Here is an 18,173-nt window from a genome sequence, read left to right on the forward strand (position 1 = left end):
TTTGTACTCCAGACTGCCAGTCAACCCTCCTGGGTGTGGCTACCTTTATGTGTGTGCCTAAGTCCCCCGTGTGCAGTATCCAAAAGGAGACACCAGTTCTAACTTATCCCCACTTAAGCCACAAAATGAGTCAGGAAGGCAGCTTAGATTTCAGACTCCAGGCTCTAGGTTGTGACCCCCTCCAAATAATCTCCTGGGGGTGTGTGTGTGTGTGGGGGGGGGGTTAGTTCAGTGGAGGGATAAACAAATAATAAACATTGTTTGAACAACAACAACAACATCAGTTTCTATGAGCAGTGGTCCAATCTCAGTTCAGTTATTAAACCTTGTTGATGCTGTTTTGAGTCTATTCAACACATATATCTCTAAAAGGTTAGTCTGAGACGCGGTTGGTGGTTTAAATCTTAGTTCAATTCTCAAAACTTTTGCTATGCTGCTTTGGGTCTATCTCATGCACAGGCAGCTCAAGGGTAAACTGGGGACTTGTGTAGTTTCTTTCACAGGCTGAGACATCCTTTCCTCCAGCTCACCTCTCTCCAGGATTCTGCCTACACACTCTGCCCTACAGAGTCCCCATTCCTGTTTTTCTGAGTAAAAAGAGGAGGTTTCTTTTAGAGTTTTAACTGCTTGTGTAACTGCTGCTGAGCAGTTCTGCACTTGGGGCCTTGGGGCAAAGCCATAGGAGAAAAGGGAGAAAAATGGAAAACTCATTCTCAAATGTGTTGCCTCTTCCAAGTTTTGACTCCACACCACAATGGGCCTCATTTTGTTTCCCTGTAACAGTCCTCAGGTAATTGTTTTTGTGTGTTTTGCCCAGAGTTTTTAGTTGTCAGGAGGCTAGATAGGCTATAATGCATATACTCTGTTTTGGTCAGCATTGGAAGCCATATCCTGATATTTGATGCCAGAAAAAATTTTCTAAGGATGTTTGTAAAGATACGAGAAATTAATATGATGGAAAACTGAGATCTTAGAGCTCACACCTAATGGAACTCCTCAGTAGTTGCCTGGGGTAGGAATAGATAAGAGGGCTAAGAATAGACAACAACAATCAAATGCATCCCTAAAATAACTGACCGAAGTCAGAACTCAAGCATTCTAGTTATGCTGAGATGTCTCGATGCCCTTTCTCATACTTTTCTTTAGCCTCGCACAAATATCCTTTATTGATGTCTAGGATAGTGATTTAGAAATTAATGCTACTCTGAGCTCTAGGTATCCCATGAACCCCTTTCAGGGCCAGAAGTAGTAGGGAGTGGCTGAACTCTCTGGTGCTCATCCCTCCTTCGATTAGAGCAGCCCACTTCTACTTGTTTTTCATATTGGACTGTGTCATAAGGTCTCATAAAAATTAAGGTTTATGTTGGTAAAAGAAAAATCACAGAAAGCCACCGGTTTATAGTAAAGAGCCCGGGATTGATCAGCAGTAGCCATATGTGATGGTGCTTTCCAACTCTTCTCCACTGATGCTTGTAAAATAGCTGAGATACTCTGCATAGGAAACACTGAGGACTCTTCAGGGACTGCCTGGGGCCCTAGGGAAGGTTCAGAGCAGTAAAAGTGTTTGTTTCTGCTCCCCTAATTTAAAGTGCTTGTCGGAATATTGGGAAATGCAACATTAGCTGCTTTTTTTATTATCAGTTTCTGTGCTGCACTCCCTCACTGCCAGAGCAAACCAGCTTTGCTTGATGACTTAATTTTCAAACCAAGATGATAGTGACTTGTTTTACCCCTTTGGAGAATTTTTTATGAGGCTCCTAAGAATGTCAAGTACTTAACATGAAGAAATTGTCATAATACTTGCATTTAAGGTATCAGGCTAGTGGAGGAAGAGACTCTTCCTTACACATCTTACAACACCCAGGTTATATAAAGTAAGTTAAACAATCTTGGACCCACACTTTAGGGTTAGGATGATGGCTGAGTAATAGTACCACTTAGTAGTTCTTCTCCCGACCTTCTGTTGAATTTTTTGGATATATATGTCCTATGCATGTATCAAATGTTCAAAAAATAATTATGCAAAATTTACAGAATATGGATTAGAACAAGAGATGCTTCTCAACCTCTGTTAGTATTTAAATTCACTGTACTGGTATGATGCTGAAGTTGCTATATCTGGCTTATGTGCAGGGAGAAGTAGAAAAAAATAAGTTTACAAACATAGGGAGGAGAATAAAATAGATCCACAAAGAAGCAAAGATGAGGACCATTTAGGCCTGGAAAGACTGAGAGAATATCACTTGTTCATCAGAGGTTAGCAACTCCTGGTTTCAGTCCCTCTTGATGCCCAGCTAGACTTTCTGCTCTTGACTAAATTGGCTTAAGTTGGTTTCTGTTTCTTGCAACAACTATAACAATACACCTAAAACCTTGGCAATAGTTATAAATACAAATAGGAAAATCCTAAAGAAACTATTAGAAAAAAGAATTCAACTGTATATTAGAATGTGTGTGTGTGTGTGTGTGTGTGTGTGTGTGTGTGTGTGTGTATCTCCAGGAATATAGGGTAACATAATATTAGAAACTTTATATGATACATATATCAATCATTAGCTTATGTATTAATAAAACAAAAGCTATAAAATAACCTCAACATATACCAAAAAAGCACTTGATAATATATGAAAAACATTCATTCCTAACAAAGTTTCAAAACCAGGTTGCCTAGATGATTTTATAGGTGATTCTGACAAAGGTTTAACTGTAGTGAGAAGATTACTCTATTTCAATTCTCTTTATAATCTGATTACTTCCAGGAGAAAGTTCAGTTTGGTGAATGAGTATATATTGAATATATATCATTGGCATGAGGCTCAGAGCCTTAAGCTAGTAACAGAAAGTAAACAGAATTTTATAACATTGTTTTGTGTTACTTTGTTTATTTTTATGGTTACCTTTCATTTCTGGGAAGTGATTCTGTTTTTCCATCTTCTATAATGGTAAAAGGTTTCTTTTTCAACTAAATTTACAACTAAAAAGTGACACAATTTAAGAAAAATGTTAAGTAAATAAAAACACATGTAGAAATTAAGTTAGCATTTGACTGAGGTTATTACATTAGTGAATGGAAAGATACTGTCTTAACATGATAGAGTATTCATTTTAATCAAAAGTTAATACCATGTTTAAAAATGAATTATCTCTATGGAAAACTGACAAAGGACAAGTATGCTTGTCATCTACCTAAATTGCTCTGGCTAAGTCACTGAGACCTGAAGTAGTTGTGAGGTGTGATTACTGCTGAGAAAGAAACCAAATCATCATCATTTAGAAATTTGTGATATTTTATCAAGTATATGCTTTGCACTTTTTCACATTTTAACCTCTCTGAAATTGAGATACATCCTAGAATCAGTGATTTGTTACAGTTTGTTAGTGTCTCCTCCTTTTGATAGTATGTAAAGTAAGTACCTATCTTACATTTAATAATAATGATGTCTTTCACTCAATGAAACACGGTAGTAATCAATATACCGGAGGTGCCAAAAAAATGTATACAAGTTGACACTTTGGTCAACGTTGCTCAAGCAGTAGTTCACCATAATCAGAAGTGTCTGGATGCTGATGGTATATATTGAGTATTACAATTTTAATAGTTTTTCCTTTCTTAAAATGTATGCACATTTTTCAGCACCCTCTGTATACTTTAAGAATTTCAAAACAATTAAGAAAATTTTATGGGCCACCTGGTGGCTCATAACCCGGTGGCCGCGGTTAGAGCTCCATGCTCCTAACTCCGAAGGCTGCCGGTTCGATTCCCACATGGGCCAGTGGGTTCTCAACCCACAAGGTTGCCAGTTCAATTCCTCGAGTCCCGCAAGGGATGGTGGGCTCCGCCCCCTGCAACTAAGATTGAACATGGCACCTTGAGCTGAGCTGCCACTGAGCTCCGGATGGCTCAGTGGGTTGGAGCGTGGGCTCTCAACCACAAGGTTGCCAGTTCGATTCCTCGAGCCCCACAAGGGATGGTGGGCTGTGCCCCCTGCAACTAGCAAGGGCAACTGGACCTGGAGCTGAGCTGTGCCTTCCACAACTAAGACTGAAAGGACAACAACTTGACTTGGAAAAAAAAAAACTCCTGGAAGTACACACTGTTCCCCAATAAAAGTCCTGTTCCCCTTCCCCAATAAAATCTTTAAAAGAAAAAAAAAAAAATTTTATTGACCCAATAGCAGTTCAGTAAAATGGCTGGGTAAAAGATGCTAAATATATCATAATCAATAATATTCCTTTGTATAAAAAATCATGACATAATCAAAACAAAGGTCCTATTCGGGATGGCAAGTAAAATTTTAGAATACCCAGAAATAACCTCAATGAGAAATATCTATGGTCAAGGTGATAAAATCTATAAAACTTTGTCAAAATACATATTTTTAAAATTTTGAGTAAAAGTTACTTAATTTTTGATTGGGAAGATGGACTATCATAAAGAGTTTCTTTTCAAATTAAGTTATAAGTTCAAAATATTTTCAGTTAAAATGGCAATGGAATATAGAGGAGTGTGGAGGTACTTGAATAAAATAGCTTAGGAACTTATTTTAAAAGAAAACTAACAAAGGAGGAATGGTTTTTCTGGGCTATTAAAACATACCACATAGCTATAGTTCTATTATTAAACTAGTGGAATAAATATGTCTATAATGGAATACAATAGTTCAGAAACAAATGCAATTATGTATCACAATTAACATATGATATTAAAAATAGTGTAATAAAAAAAGAAAATATAATCAATAAAGACAAGTTTATTTAATAAATGATGTTGACAGACTTATTTAGCTATTTGAAAAAATATAGTTAGATTCTCATCTTATTCAATATATTAAAATACATGTCTATTGGAATTTTAAAAAAAGAAAGAAAAAACAAGTCATGGTGGGGGTAGGGGAAGGGGACAAAAATAAATAGAACTATATAGCAAACTTTTGAAAGGCAGAAGGACTTTCTAAATATAAAAATAATAAAAGAAATTCTTTAAAAAGTCACAGATTTGACAGAATTGTTTAAAAGTAAACATTTTGATTGTCAAAAATATTCAAAATATTTAAATAAAGAAAAACAGGAAATTTTTTTTCAATTATAAAACAAACGTTAGTGTCCTTAAGACATACGTATATATACATACATATATATATGTGCGCGTGTACATGCACATATATCTGACAAGTTAGCAAACTCATCCTAGAAAAAGTGCTCCATACTTCATTGCTCAATATCACTACAGTCACTTTCCAAGTACTCCCTTTGGGAAGCTATGCACCGGTGCCAGCGCCTAGTCCACCCTTCAAAGCAATTTTGGAACTCTTTTTCTGGAATGGCCATCAGAGCTGTCGTCATATTACCCTTGATGTCTTGAATGTCATCAAAATGTCTTCCTTTCAACATTTCCTTTATCTTAAGATAAAGAAAGAAGCCATTGGGAGCCAGGTCAGGTGAGTAGGGAGGGTGTTCCACTATAGTTATTTGTTTATTGGCTAAAAACTCCCTCACAGACAATGTCATGTGAGCTGGTGCACTGTTGTGCTACAAGAGCCAGAAATTGTTGGTAAAAAGTTCAGGTCATCTTTTTCACGCAGCCTTTTCAGCACTTCCAAATAGTAAACTTGGTTAATTGTTTGTCCGGTTGGTACAAATTCATAATGAATAATCCCTCTGATATCAAAAAAGGTTAGCAATATCATTGCAACAAGTTTGTGAACTTAATTGTCAGAACTTGTGTGTGTTTGTGTGTGTGTGTATACACACGCTTGTGTAATATGCTTATACAAATCAATAAGAAAAAGACCCAGTTGATAAATAGGCACAGATCATAAATTAATTTATAGAAAGAGAAAAACAACTAGTTAACAAAAATAGAGTAAAATATACAACTTTGTAGTAATCAAGGATGCACATTAATGCAACAATGAGATAAGATGTTAATAATGACACCCAGTGCTGGGGAGAGTATGATTTAAAAAGGGACATAAACATAGTGGGAATGTAAACTTGCATTGCTATCTTGAAAAACAATTAGGCAAAAGTATTAAAAAGTGTTTAAAATGCTTTGACCCACCTCTGAGAATCATTTCTAAGGAAATAATTCTCAAGGAAAAACTGTACACATAAAAATGTTTATAGTAGCAGTATTTATAGGATGAACACAGTGATGGTTAAATAAGCTATGGTAAACTTCTGGAATGGAATATTATGCAGGTGTTAAAAATTATGTTTAAGGAAAAATGCTTATGTAATTATGTAAGCTGAAAAAAGTATACAAGAATTGTACACATCATGTATAATCCTTTTGCAGTGGAAAACGATTAAAAGAAAAACTTGGAGTTTTTCAATAGTGAGTGGTGGGAATGTGGGTGATTTTTGGTCTCTGTTTTACTTTTCCTCATTTTCTAAAATTTAAAAAATAAGCATGCACTATTTTTATACTGAAAAGAAAAATATGATTCTTGCTTTTAAAGTCCTAGCCTGTGACCTAGGGCATGTATGAAGCAGCAATGACAAGAACACATAAACAAAAACAAATGTATAAATTCAACTAGCAGACTATTTACACTGCAAATAAAAATGGGTAAAAGTGCATAAAGTGTCCTGGTTAGGAAAGAGTATGTAGAGTGTATATGGGTAATACTTACATGTTGATGGTTGGGTGTGAGGGATCCGTGCCTTTCTTCCAGTTACAGAGATTTTAGGGAAGATGTTATACTTCAGGAGGTTTTTGAATGATGGAAGGGAGGGAAAAATGGTGAAATGCCAGAAACAGACATTTTTCTGTTTGCAGGCATTTGGTTGGTATGGAAGTCTTAAAGTTGGGACTGAGATTAGTAACAAATGTTGTGATGAATGAAAAAAGGGAAGTAGATATTGGGTAAAGAGCCAGTCACTGCCAAAAAAGGCAATTCACCAATTAAGGGCCCTAAAGAGGAAGATGTAAGAACCTAAAAAGCAATGGGTCAGAGAGCACATTTAGCCTTGGAACTCAGTGGAGTGGTGCTGGGTCGGATGGGGAAATTTGGATAGGAGATTGTTGCAATAAATGAGAGAGTATGTGACCAACTATGTGTTTCTGTTATTATCTCCTTAATCTGGGTTTCCCTCTTTTGCTTTGGTCACACATCCAAAGCAAGGGGCGGGGGCCACAAACATAACAGCCCCTACCCTTGGAATAGATTGTAATATTAGTTATTTGCATGCTTGGGCATGTGAGTGTGGTAACAGTAGGGTCCCCAAAATGGCAATGGCATAGAGCAGGGAAGCAGTTGTTTTGCAGAAATCTGTTTCTCTATTCTGTTTCTAGGGTCAATGCAAGTATTTTTGCAGTTGAATGGAACAGCAGCTTCTAAGAAATAAAAAACAGATGTTAGAGGAAGGCATTCCAGGCTGAGTCAGGAGAAGCCCTTCAGGGCACACTGTGCTCAAGCTTGCCTTATTCTTTCCTTGCTGTAGTCTTGATAGTTGCAGGCATCACTAACTCTGTTTTAGTGGCACCAAGGCTGCAATAGATCTAAAAAGTCAAAATACACTGACTCCCAAGCCTGAATGTCCTGTGGAAAGAAAAGAAATGCTTGGCTGAATTTAAAAGGAGTACTCTTACGTAAAGGAACATATTCTACCTGATTAACTTCTCAGATGTAGAAAAATATGTACATATAAACTACTTTGGGGTAAATATTAATCATACAAAACCAACGTCTTAAAACACAACTGAACCTAAATTTTCACAACTTTCTGTTTACTGAAGTTGTTCAGAATCAAATTAAGTTGCTCTACATTAAAAAAAATTAATGCCTTTTGGAAAGTTATGGTAAACATAGTAAGTACTTTCTTGGAAATGTTAGCTAAAGTTTCTATAGGAACTTAGCCACATCACATTCTTAACACATTTGTGGTATGCATTTTTGAAATTACATGCAATTTATGGCACTGAATTACAATTGATATGCAATTTACAGTATGTACCTGAATTTTTGGAATATCTTTTAGACAGAATAGACATGACTATGCACCAAATGAGAAAATATAAAAATGCAGGTAAAAATGTGTTTATATGGGAATTGTATAACGTTATAATAATTTTTTAAATCTGGAAGCATTCCTTAATTAAAAAAAATATTTTACATTTATTTTATACAAACTTTTGTTGAAGACAGTAAACATGAGTTAATTTGTCATTCCTTTACAATGCTCCATGTGGACAGCTTTCACCTACAGAGGTTAATATTAAAAAGTATAAAAGGTATTCTCAATATGTATCTATATACATACTTTACTATGAATAATTCTTTTCCTGAAATCCAACTGCTTTATTTATCTTTTGCTGAGAAATTACCCCAAAAACTCATTGGCTCAAAGTAATACCCATTTTATTATCTACTCATGAGTACGCAGTGCTTGGAAGGATTAGCTTGTTTCTGTTCCTTGTGGCATCATTTGGGGTGTTTCAAATGGCTAGGGGCTGCTGGAGTGGCTCAACGCTGGTCATAAATCTGGGGTCTCTGTTTTCAAGGTCTGCTGGATTCTCCAGTCGTCTTCTATGTGATCTCTTCTGTGGTTAGTTAGCTTAGGTTTCCTCACACAATGGTAATCTTAATTTAGTCCGACTTCCCACAAAACAACAAAATTCAGTACTGAATGGTTAGTTGCCAGGCAAACTCTCAAAGTTTAGGCCTGATGCTGACGCAGTGCCATTTTTACTGCATTATATTGGTTAAAGCAGGTCACAAGGTCCCAGCCCAGATTCAACATAGGGAGGAATTCCATAAGAACATGTATGCTGGGAGATATGGTTTATTGGGTGCCATCTTTGGAGGCTAGCTACCACACCAATGCTTATGAAAGAAATACCATAAACATAAAACTAATTTCTATTTCCTACCAAATAACCAAAAGCAAGGAAGGCTCAACTTAATTATCTTTCACTATACACAAGTCTACATCCAAATCTTTCTTATTTTTCCATAATCTTTCCCAAATATGCCTCATTCAAATTATTTCAGTATTGCAGTCTCTTCATTAGGTCCTAGAATGAGTCTCATCTAATTAAACATTTCCAGATGTTTGAATTCCAAAACCAGAAAAATTAAGATATATCTAACTTAATCTATATATTTGCATAGAGTGCCAACTTTGTAGTTTTTAAATTTCTGTGTAAGAACAATAAAGACCGTACCATTTACTATTACTCTTTCTTCTTAAAAGAAAGTCCATGTAATTTTTTTTTTTAAAAAGTGGTAAAGAGAATTTCAGACTGAAGAACAGTCTTAAATTAGAACTGCTTACTTTATGAAAACATATAGTAATATGTCTTTATTTTTCTAATTTTGGCTCTCGTCAGGAAAACTCCAAGAACTGCCACTGTTTCTTGGACCTAGTGTTTGGGAACCTCTAGTGAAGTCACTGTTACTGAACATTGTTAAGGTCCTTTTTATTCTGAACCTTGGTAAAATCATTTCACATCTTACCCTAGGGACTATAATCATACTGATCACATTGCAAATTTTATAATTCCTTCTTCTACATGGAATCATTTAAAGCTATGCTAATGTAAATAATACTATTATGAAATACTTGTTATTGTATAAGGATTGGATAGTGTTAGCATACTCAGCACTTACAAGTGGGGAAATTGAAGTCAGACTGTTTCTGTTCCAGTCTGGGTCTGTCATAACCTTTAGCAAAAAACGTATCTTTCTGCACCTGTTTCCCTAGCTGTGATGTAAGTATAATCATAGCAGAGATCTCTTGAAGTTTTAATAAATACTATGTATAAAGTACATGGATTAGAGCTTGGCACATGGTAAGCACTCAGTTTGTAAAATTAATATTGCATTTTTATTATATTTATACATGATAGCAATATTTTGCAATTGACTTAGGATCTCAATATATGTCTTATTGGTGATCTCAAATATCCACAGTGCTTTTGAAAAGATTAGTCACAATTAGACAATAGAATTTTAAAGTAGGAAGGAACTTTAATGTCATATGATTCTACCATAATACAGGTGAGAACTTTTCTATTTAAAAACAAAACCAAACATTGATACAGAGCCCAGACAACTAGTGAGGGGTCACAATCATCAGATTAACCTTGTAGATGAGTAACATATATAGACACCACATATTTTTCTAGTCACTTTGCCAGATTGGTTTTCAGTCTCACTTACATTTATCAATGCCACTCATGTTATTGTCGTAGCTACCTGCACTTTTTTGTGTGTCCAAATGGAAAGCAACATAATGCTCATAATCTCTGAGAAACAACAAAATTCCTAAGAATACCTAAAAATGGTAATAAAAAAGGACAAGCAGTGTTTAGGAAATTTAGGGCAACTGCCAGATTTATTTTAAGCCCTATGCTTAAAAATAAATTTAATTCACATGACTGGTTTAAAATACTGGAGCCAAGAAAAGTCATTGCAAAAGCATCTAATGAAATACCTGAATTTTGTCTAGCTGTTGTCTTTGGTACAATTTTTGTGAACTTACTTCCTATCTTGATTTACACAGTGGATTTTATATCTAAGTATTCCTTGAAAATAGAATAGTTGTTTTTCAAACAACCTAAGATTTTCCTAACCTCTGACTCACATCATAAAGTTGGTGGACTGTTCAGATGCTATATAAAGCCTTTTTATGTAGAAATAAAATTGGTTTTATCTGTAGCATTTTCCAGTGTGGGGTAAAACATCCACGTTTTCTATTTCTAGCAACCCTTAATTTGACCTTTGAGCAAAATTATGATTACAAATAAATTAAGGTGAATTTCCTACTGAAAGCAGTGAAGAACATTATCAGCAGATTGAGTAACAAGTCTTTCATGCTGTCTCACACCACATTCAATGAAGCAATTGAATTAGGAGGAAATGCCTATTATTTACATGTTCTATCTACATTAGTTCTAGTCAAATCACAACTCTAAGTTTCACTGAACGTTTTGAAATTGAAACAGGAGGATTATACATCAAGAAGAGAACTACAATGGGAGTGTTAATGGTGTAGAACTAGTATGAATAGCTTAAAAATAATGATTGTTTTCTATGAGATTTTCTTTTAAACTAAATTGAGCTTGGCTTCTATTGACTATATCTTCCGGAGTGATTATTTTAATGCTCCCCTGACACACACGCTCGGTTTAGGAGGGCTGAATACTGCATTGCTTTGTAATTTTCCCATGGAATCATACACGAGTTAAACGTTGTGGGGTTCATGGAGGACCGACGACGAAGTACACCAAACCTCGTTGATGCTAAAATACTGGTGCTTGCAAGCAAAACGGCGTCCTGCCTAAAAGAACAAAAACAAAAAAACCTGTCTCCAAAATAACAACAAGCACCCTTTCTTTCTTGTCAGAATTCTCCAGACGGCTGCAGCCCAGAAGCAGCAGAGCTCGGGCAGCTGCCAGGACGCGAACAGAGGCAGCGAGAGCCCCGCCCCCGCCCGGACCTCCACGGCAGCTCTGGAGCCCTGTGTGGTTCCTCCAAAGCCTGCCAGGGCAAGGGCTGTGCCGCCTGCCGCACCCTGTCGGCTCCTCCCCGCTGCCAGCCTTCCCAGTCGGTCGGCTAGGCCAAGGGCGCGCCCCGCCCTCTATCCCACTCCGCCCCGCTCCGCCCCGCCCTGCGGAGGCGCCGGCTTGTGCGCGCGCGCGCGCGCGCGCGGGGCCTGACCGGTTCCCCTTCCGAACGTCCGCGCCCCGCATGCGCAGTCCGTGCCGGCGGTCTCCGTTTGTTTGAACAGGAAGGCGGACATATTAGTCCCTCACGGCCCCCCTCGCCCCACCCCCCCAGGCATTCGCCGTCGCCACTCGCCCTTTCCGCAGCCGGGGCCGCAGCGCGTCCCAGAAGCTCCCCCATCAGCAGCCGCCCGGACCCGACTCGTCTTCCTCACTGCTCGCTCTCCAGCCTTTCCTAAGTCTCCATCGGGCACCGACCTCGCCCTGCCCCGCCGGACACCGCGGCAGACGCCCCAGCAGCGACCGGACAAAATGGGAAAGTGAGACTATTCTGCGGGGACCAGCTCTTGGTCGAGACGAATCGGTGCGTCGGCCCGGGCCAAGCAGAGCCAGGGATGCGGGGATAGACCGCCTACAGCGCTTCAGAGCGGAGCGGGCCCGGCCCGTGGCCCTAGCGGCGGCTGCGGCAGCTGGCACAGCTCCGCACCCGCCCTTCGATTTCGCCTTTCCTCTTCTCCCTCCCCTGCTGCCCGGAGGAGTCTCCACCCTGCTTCTCTTTCTCTCCCCGCTCCTGCCCATCTCGGGACCGGGAATCCTCCATGGCGAAGGCAGCTGGGGCCCGCTAGGCTGAAGCACCTCTCCGGAGCGACGAGGCTGGTGGCAACGGCGCTGTCGGCTGTCGTGAGGGGCTGCCGGGTGGGATGCGACTTTGGGCGTACGAGCGGCTGTGGGTCGCAGTTGTCCCCGGCCCGGGGTTTGGAGAACGGAGATCCCCTCAGTGAGGGGAAGGAGGGGGAACCGGGCGCACCTGGTGACCCTGAGGTTCCGGCTCCTCCGCCCCGTGGCCGCTAACCCACCGCGGGAGGAAGTTGGTTGAAATTGCTTTCCGCTGCTGGTGCTGGTACGAGGATATTGTCACTGTAGCGGCAACATGTCGACTGGGGACAGTTTTGAGACTCGGTTTGAAAAAATCGACAACCTGCTGCGGGATCCCAAATCGGAAGTGAATTCGGATTGTTTGCTGGTAAGTAGCGCAGTTCTCTTTTGCTTGTCTGTGCTTCCGTACGTATTTGCCTTCCTCTTGCTTTCAGTCTAGTTATCTGCAAAAGAAAGTTTCAGGCGTGCATAATCTTGGACAACACCAAAATCTGTTGTTTTTCCCCGAAGAATCTTGGAGTACTACTGAAATCGCATGCCGTGGCCCTGTTTATCATTGGATTGACTGTACTAACCACTCCCGTTCATCATTACACAAAAGATACTTATAAACCTCTATTGCAGTCATCATATAAAAAGTTACCACGTCAGAGTTATTACTACATATATATAGTTTGTTGAATGGAGATTTTAGTAATATTAATCTTTGTGATCGGTTTGACAGTATTATTGGAAAGACTACTTTTCATTTATAGCGATTTAGCTCCTAAGGGTTTAGTTTTTAGACTTGGAAGTGACAACAGAGAATAGATATTGAGGAAGTGATTTTTGAGCCAAAATGTCACAGGTGAACTGAGTTTGAAGGAACTTTTTGCTGTTCCTTCAAACAGCAAAATCCCAGGGAAACTGATGGTAGGTCATCACAATATTAACGTCTTTTACAATACTGTTGGTTTACAAAAGTACTGCGCAGATATTTTATTTGCCTTTTTTGGTGGTGGTGTGCTTAACATTGTCACTTTTAAAACATTCTACAGAAGTTTTTATGATATGAAAGGACAAAATTCTATTTTAAAAATTCATCAGTGATTTGATAGCATAGACAGACTGGAGTTTTTAAGTTTTATCAGTTTCCTCCAATACCAATAGTTGCAAACTGTAAGCGAGTTTCTCCTTTTACTTTACAGATCAACTAAAAGTTATGTAAGAATTCTATTTTAGTCCAGACAAAACCACATAATCTCTAAAGTTGCAGGGAAAATGTGTATGGATAGTAATTTACAGCCTCCTCAGAATTAATGTTAGATGTACACAATATTTGGAATTAAGATTAAGTGAAAAAAGTACTGTTACGCCATTCAGAGAAATTAATACCATTTAAAATCTCTTGAATCAGGAAAATCATGTAGTTTAAAATTAACATGCATTTTATTTTAGTCTACATACCTCTATATATTTTAAATGTGTATGGTTTTACAAGAAAATTTTCCCCCCAAAGCTTTCAAAATTACTCTAAACATCCTTGACTATGAAATTAGTCTGGTGAATCGTATATTTGAAATGTGTACCCCACATTGTGGGTGCTCTTCAGATTGAAAAACAGAAAGGAGGATTGATGCTTAATACAATTTAAAACATTTTATTGAATGGGAGAAGTGGAAGGAATTAGAACACATCTTTCTAGTAAGGTTTTCTATAACTTCTAAGAAGTTTAATTCTTCTTTTAGTATTTATCTAATTCCCATATAGTATCTTTGATTTTACTTTGCTTTTTGATCTTGTTATTCCATGAAGCAGCTTTACAGGAAGGGTATAGTCTTTTTTTTTTTAAAGCTGTCTCCTAGCCTCTTGCCATAGCTTCATTTAGTGGGAACCTCACAGATTTATTGAAATGTGAATGATCCAAGGAAATGTTAAGTCATGGACTCTTTCCTTGAAAGTCTAATCTATTTAGGAAGAGAAGTCCTAATCTCACATATACATACACAGAAACAAGGCAAAACACTTCACAGATTGAGAAAATATGTGATAAATTTCAAATAGTTGTTATGGATAAATATGTTTTTGGATATTGAAAAGAAGCAATCACTGAGTTGAGCCAGGGTATGCTTTATGATGGATAGGATTTAGAGAGAAATTATTCAGAGGGAGAGTGAAGGATAGCATGAATACGTAGAGGGTGGAGACATGTCTGGCTATGACATGTTTAGGGGAACAGAAGATAAAGCTGGAAGGATAAATTGGCGTTAGAGTGTGGAGGATTTAATAGTTAGGCTAAGGAATTTAGATTTTCTTCAGTATGTTGTGTCTATAAAATATTTGCAAACAAGACTGTGCCAGGATGAATGAGAAGATGAATCTGGTAGCTATGTGAAGGTTGGGTTATGTGGAAAGAGAGTAGAGATGGGGTGAGATTGGGGAGTTTTAAAAAAATTAACAGTCCAGAAATGATTGAAGCCCAAAATTGGGGTATAGAACGGGGGAGGAGGAATTGATGGAACCTGATTGGCAGGGTTGGGGAGGAAAAAGGGGAACCAAAGAGAGAGAGACTTAGATGATTCTAAAAATTTAGAATCTGGGTTGTAGGGAAACTGGTGAAAACAGCAAAGACAGGTTTGGAAATAGGTTGAGAAGAATAGACTTGTTATATTTGAGGGGGTAAATTTAATTTTAGTTTTGCTTTATTTGAGGGCATACTGGGACAACTACAAAGAAATGACCTGTAGACTATTGGAGATATAAAACCGAGCTCATAATTAAAAATAACAATTTGGAAATCATTTGCACAGAGGTGCAAGTTGAAACTGATACAATGATAAAAGGGCAAAAGATGAAAGTTGAAGAAATAAGAAAAGTCAAGAAAGTAGGCAATCAAGGCGTTTCAGAGTTAGGATAACCAAATATCTTGGAGCCCAGGATTTCTAAAAGAACATTTTGAAAAAGAAAATAGTCAACAGATTCCCCCCCCCCCCCTTGTAATCTTATAATCTCGGCTCTTTTTTCTGTTTAGTTCCATAATTGTTTATTGATAGCTGTTGAGATTTTATTAACCTTATTAATCTGAGCTTGGTAAAGATTAAAATTTTCTTTGGGAGATAAAATCCCTTTTCCAGTTTTAGAGTGTCTAGCATAAATTTTCTTTGCATGATAGTTTGTGTTTATTACTGAATAGTCATTCATTCTACCATTCAGAATGACCTATCAGGTAGCTTCACCTTTTTCAGTGAGTCTGTTCTTACTCGTCCCTCTCTGGTCTTTGGACATGTCCTGTATTGTAGGGACAATACTTCTAAATTAATTGCCTTTCTCTATTATTTTGGCCTTTGTTGATTTATTTAACTGATAGTTATTGAGTATGTATTACTATGTGCCATGTGCAACACTCAAGTTCTAGGGGTTTCTTTTGTAATCTCAAAAATTGTCAAATTATGTTTATTCTCCACTTCCTTGGTTAGATCCACTCTTAGGTGATGATAGTTCCTAAACCTTTTGGGTTTAGAAATGTTTGCTGGCAGATGTTTTTTAAACCACCTTGCCCATTGGATATCTTTGTTTTTGTTGTTGAAATACTAATGTATATTAATATTTATAATGTAGCTGGAAGAAGCCCTAGTAAGTGGTTATCCAACCTTTTCTTGAACACAGTCGTATAATTTAAGAACTAGATAAGTCAGCTTTTCATATTGCAAATATAGATTTAGATACTAAAACAGACTGCAAATACCAAAATTATATTATGCTAACTATTCACTTCTTTCCTAGATCATCCAAATTTCTCAACCTTGGGTTTTTTCTCAGTCAGATTCTTTCCAGTATCCTAGTGGTCCATCACCTAATGGTCCATGTTATAGTTTATAATGATTATCAAGAACTGTTTTCCTTTTTTCAACTTCTTTTTAACTTAGAGTTATTTTATCTAGGTCTTGTTAACAATTTGTCAATAGTTTTGTACCTCTGAGAACAGTAAGGAGCAGAGTTTAATTAAGTCTTAATTTTTCTAGAGAAAAAAATGCATATGACTTGTAAGTTAAAAAGCAAGAACAGAGGTAGGTGGGTGGGAAGATTAGGTATATATCGGGGGTGCCAAAAAAATGTATATACATGACTTGTATTCATCTTTTGTTATTGGTATATATTTAGTATTACAATTTTAATACGGTTTTTTACCTTTCTTAAAATGTGTATACATTTTTTTTGGCACTCTCTGTTTGTCTTCAGATTTCACATACATTTTTTGAAAATATGGCTCTTGCCTGTAGATGTTTAGCACACTCCTTTAGGATGCAGGTTAGGAGCATGACTTTTTTTTCTAGTTTTTGTTTAGCTGCTAGATGTGTAGCAATGTTGGGGTAGAAAGGGGGGAAGGAAACCAATGTCGGTTGAATAGTGCATACTGAGTTCTAACACTGCTGTTACCTTTGTACTATTACCTTTGTTGCTACCATTTTTTTATTAGTTTTCTAGAATGTAGAAGGCAAATCTAAAGGAAGTTTCAGGTGTTTGTTTTTGAGATTTTCTTTCTTTAAATTCCCGTTTCCTGGTCTTCTTTGACCCATCCTCTCGTTGCAGATTTCTTTTTCTTTCAGCCTCAATCTTGGCCCATAATACTTATTTTCCTCTTTACTCTCTTGGGGAGTTCATCCATTCTTATAGCTCCAACTACTATCATTTCCGTGCCCATGATATCCAAATCTTTATTTTTCAGTTTTTTTTTTCTGGTTTTAAATCCTAAATATATGACTGCCTACCAGACATCTTTATTTAGATGTCATGTTATCACTCAGATTCTTCCTTTTCTGAAATAAGCTTTCTCCCATATACTTATCTGTTTTATCATTAATATCATTCCCTGTCACTCACCTGGAATTTTTGTTGTGAACTTTAACTTTGACAGTCCTAGGCCACACTTTGGATTATTTCAACAGATTTGGGCTAGCAATCCAGATTCTAGATTATTGCTGTATAGTTCCTCTGTATGTCCTGTCTGTTGAATTGATCACATTTGGGGTTATAGTATTGGTGGTGGAATGAAAAGACCTGAGGTAATTCTCTGGGCCTTAAAGCTATACGTCTGTCAGTATTCATAATTTATGAGTTAATGGGTGTTACCAGTATTAGTTGCATATCTAGATAGTGTGGACCAGAATGTTTTGATGTTAATATGTTGCAAGAACTTAAAACAACAACAACAAATTACTCCACTTATTCAGCAAATCTTTGTATAGGATCTAAATTTGGATTCAAATGTAGGTTCTGCAATGTATTTGCTAGATGATTTTTGGTGCGTTAACTCCTCAAAGCTTGTTGCATCTTCAGGAAAGCAGGAGATAATAGTACTAGATTGTCTTAAGGATTAAATAATATTGATAAAGCAATTATCACAGCATATGGCATTTAGTAAGTGTTCATTAATTGGTCATTATTTTGTCTTATTTATAGTATTCCTGTTATGTTGGTCATTGTGCTTGGGCTGGAAGTTGATATTTATTGTCTTCTCTAAGTGCAGAGCAATTTATTTGGCCCCTCAAGCCATGCCCATAAATTTATAATCCAGCTGTACTTGACTGAAGTGTCTAAGCCAACTATTGCTGAAAATGGAGACATTTAGATGGGATTCAGTAGAATGGGGAGGGGCTTTTGGAGACTGTTCATTTAGTCATGATTTATAACATACCTACTTTGTGCCAAGGGTTTAGATTAATTAAGAAAAGCAATTGGGAGCTGGTTTATAGAGATTTAGTTATCTTGCTCTCTTTCTGTGTGTATCTTTTATATGTTTAGTATGTGTTCCATAAATAGGCCCTCTTGCACTACAAGCACCCTGTGGGTGTATAGAGAGGTGGCT

General features: G+C 37.5%; 1 protein-coding gene across 4 annotated transcripts in view; it reads left to right on the plus strand.

Moving 5' to 3' along the window:
- The first annotated feature begins 12,444 nt into the window (after nt 1-12,444).
- ROCK1 (Rho associated coiled-coil containing protein kinase 1) overlaps nt 12,445-18,173 on the plus strand; it is a 142,554-nt gene continuing 136,825 nt past the window's right edge. For all 4 annotated transcript variants that reach the window (XR_002138132.2, XM_019741229.2, XM_019741232.2 and 1 more), the window contains exon 1: nt 12,445-12,695. Coding sequence is in view for 3 of the 4 variants with exons in the window: in XM_019741229.2 (XP_019596788.1) it covers nt 12,603-12,695 (93 nt within the window). In the remaining variant the exon portion in view is untranslated. The remainder of the gene's footprint in view (nt 12,696-18,173) is intronic.

The sequence above is a fragment of the Rhinolophus sinicus genome, linkage group LG09 (genome assembly GCF_036562045.2).
Source record: "Rhinolophus sinicus isolate RSC01 linkage group LG09, ASM3656204v1, whole genome shotgun sequence".
Classification (NCBI taxonomy): Eukaryota; Metazoa; Chordata; class Mammalia; order Chiroptera; family Rhinolophidae; genus Rhinolophus; species Rhinolophus sinicus.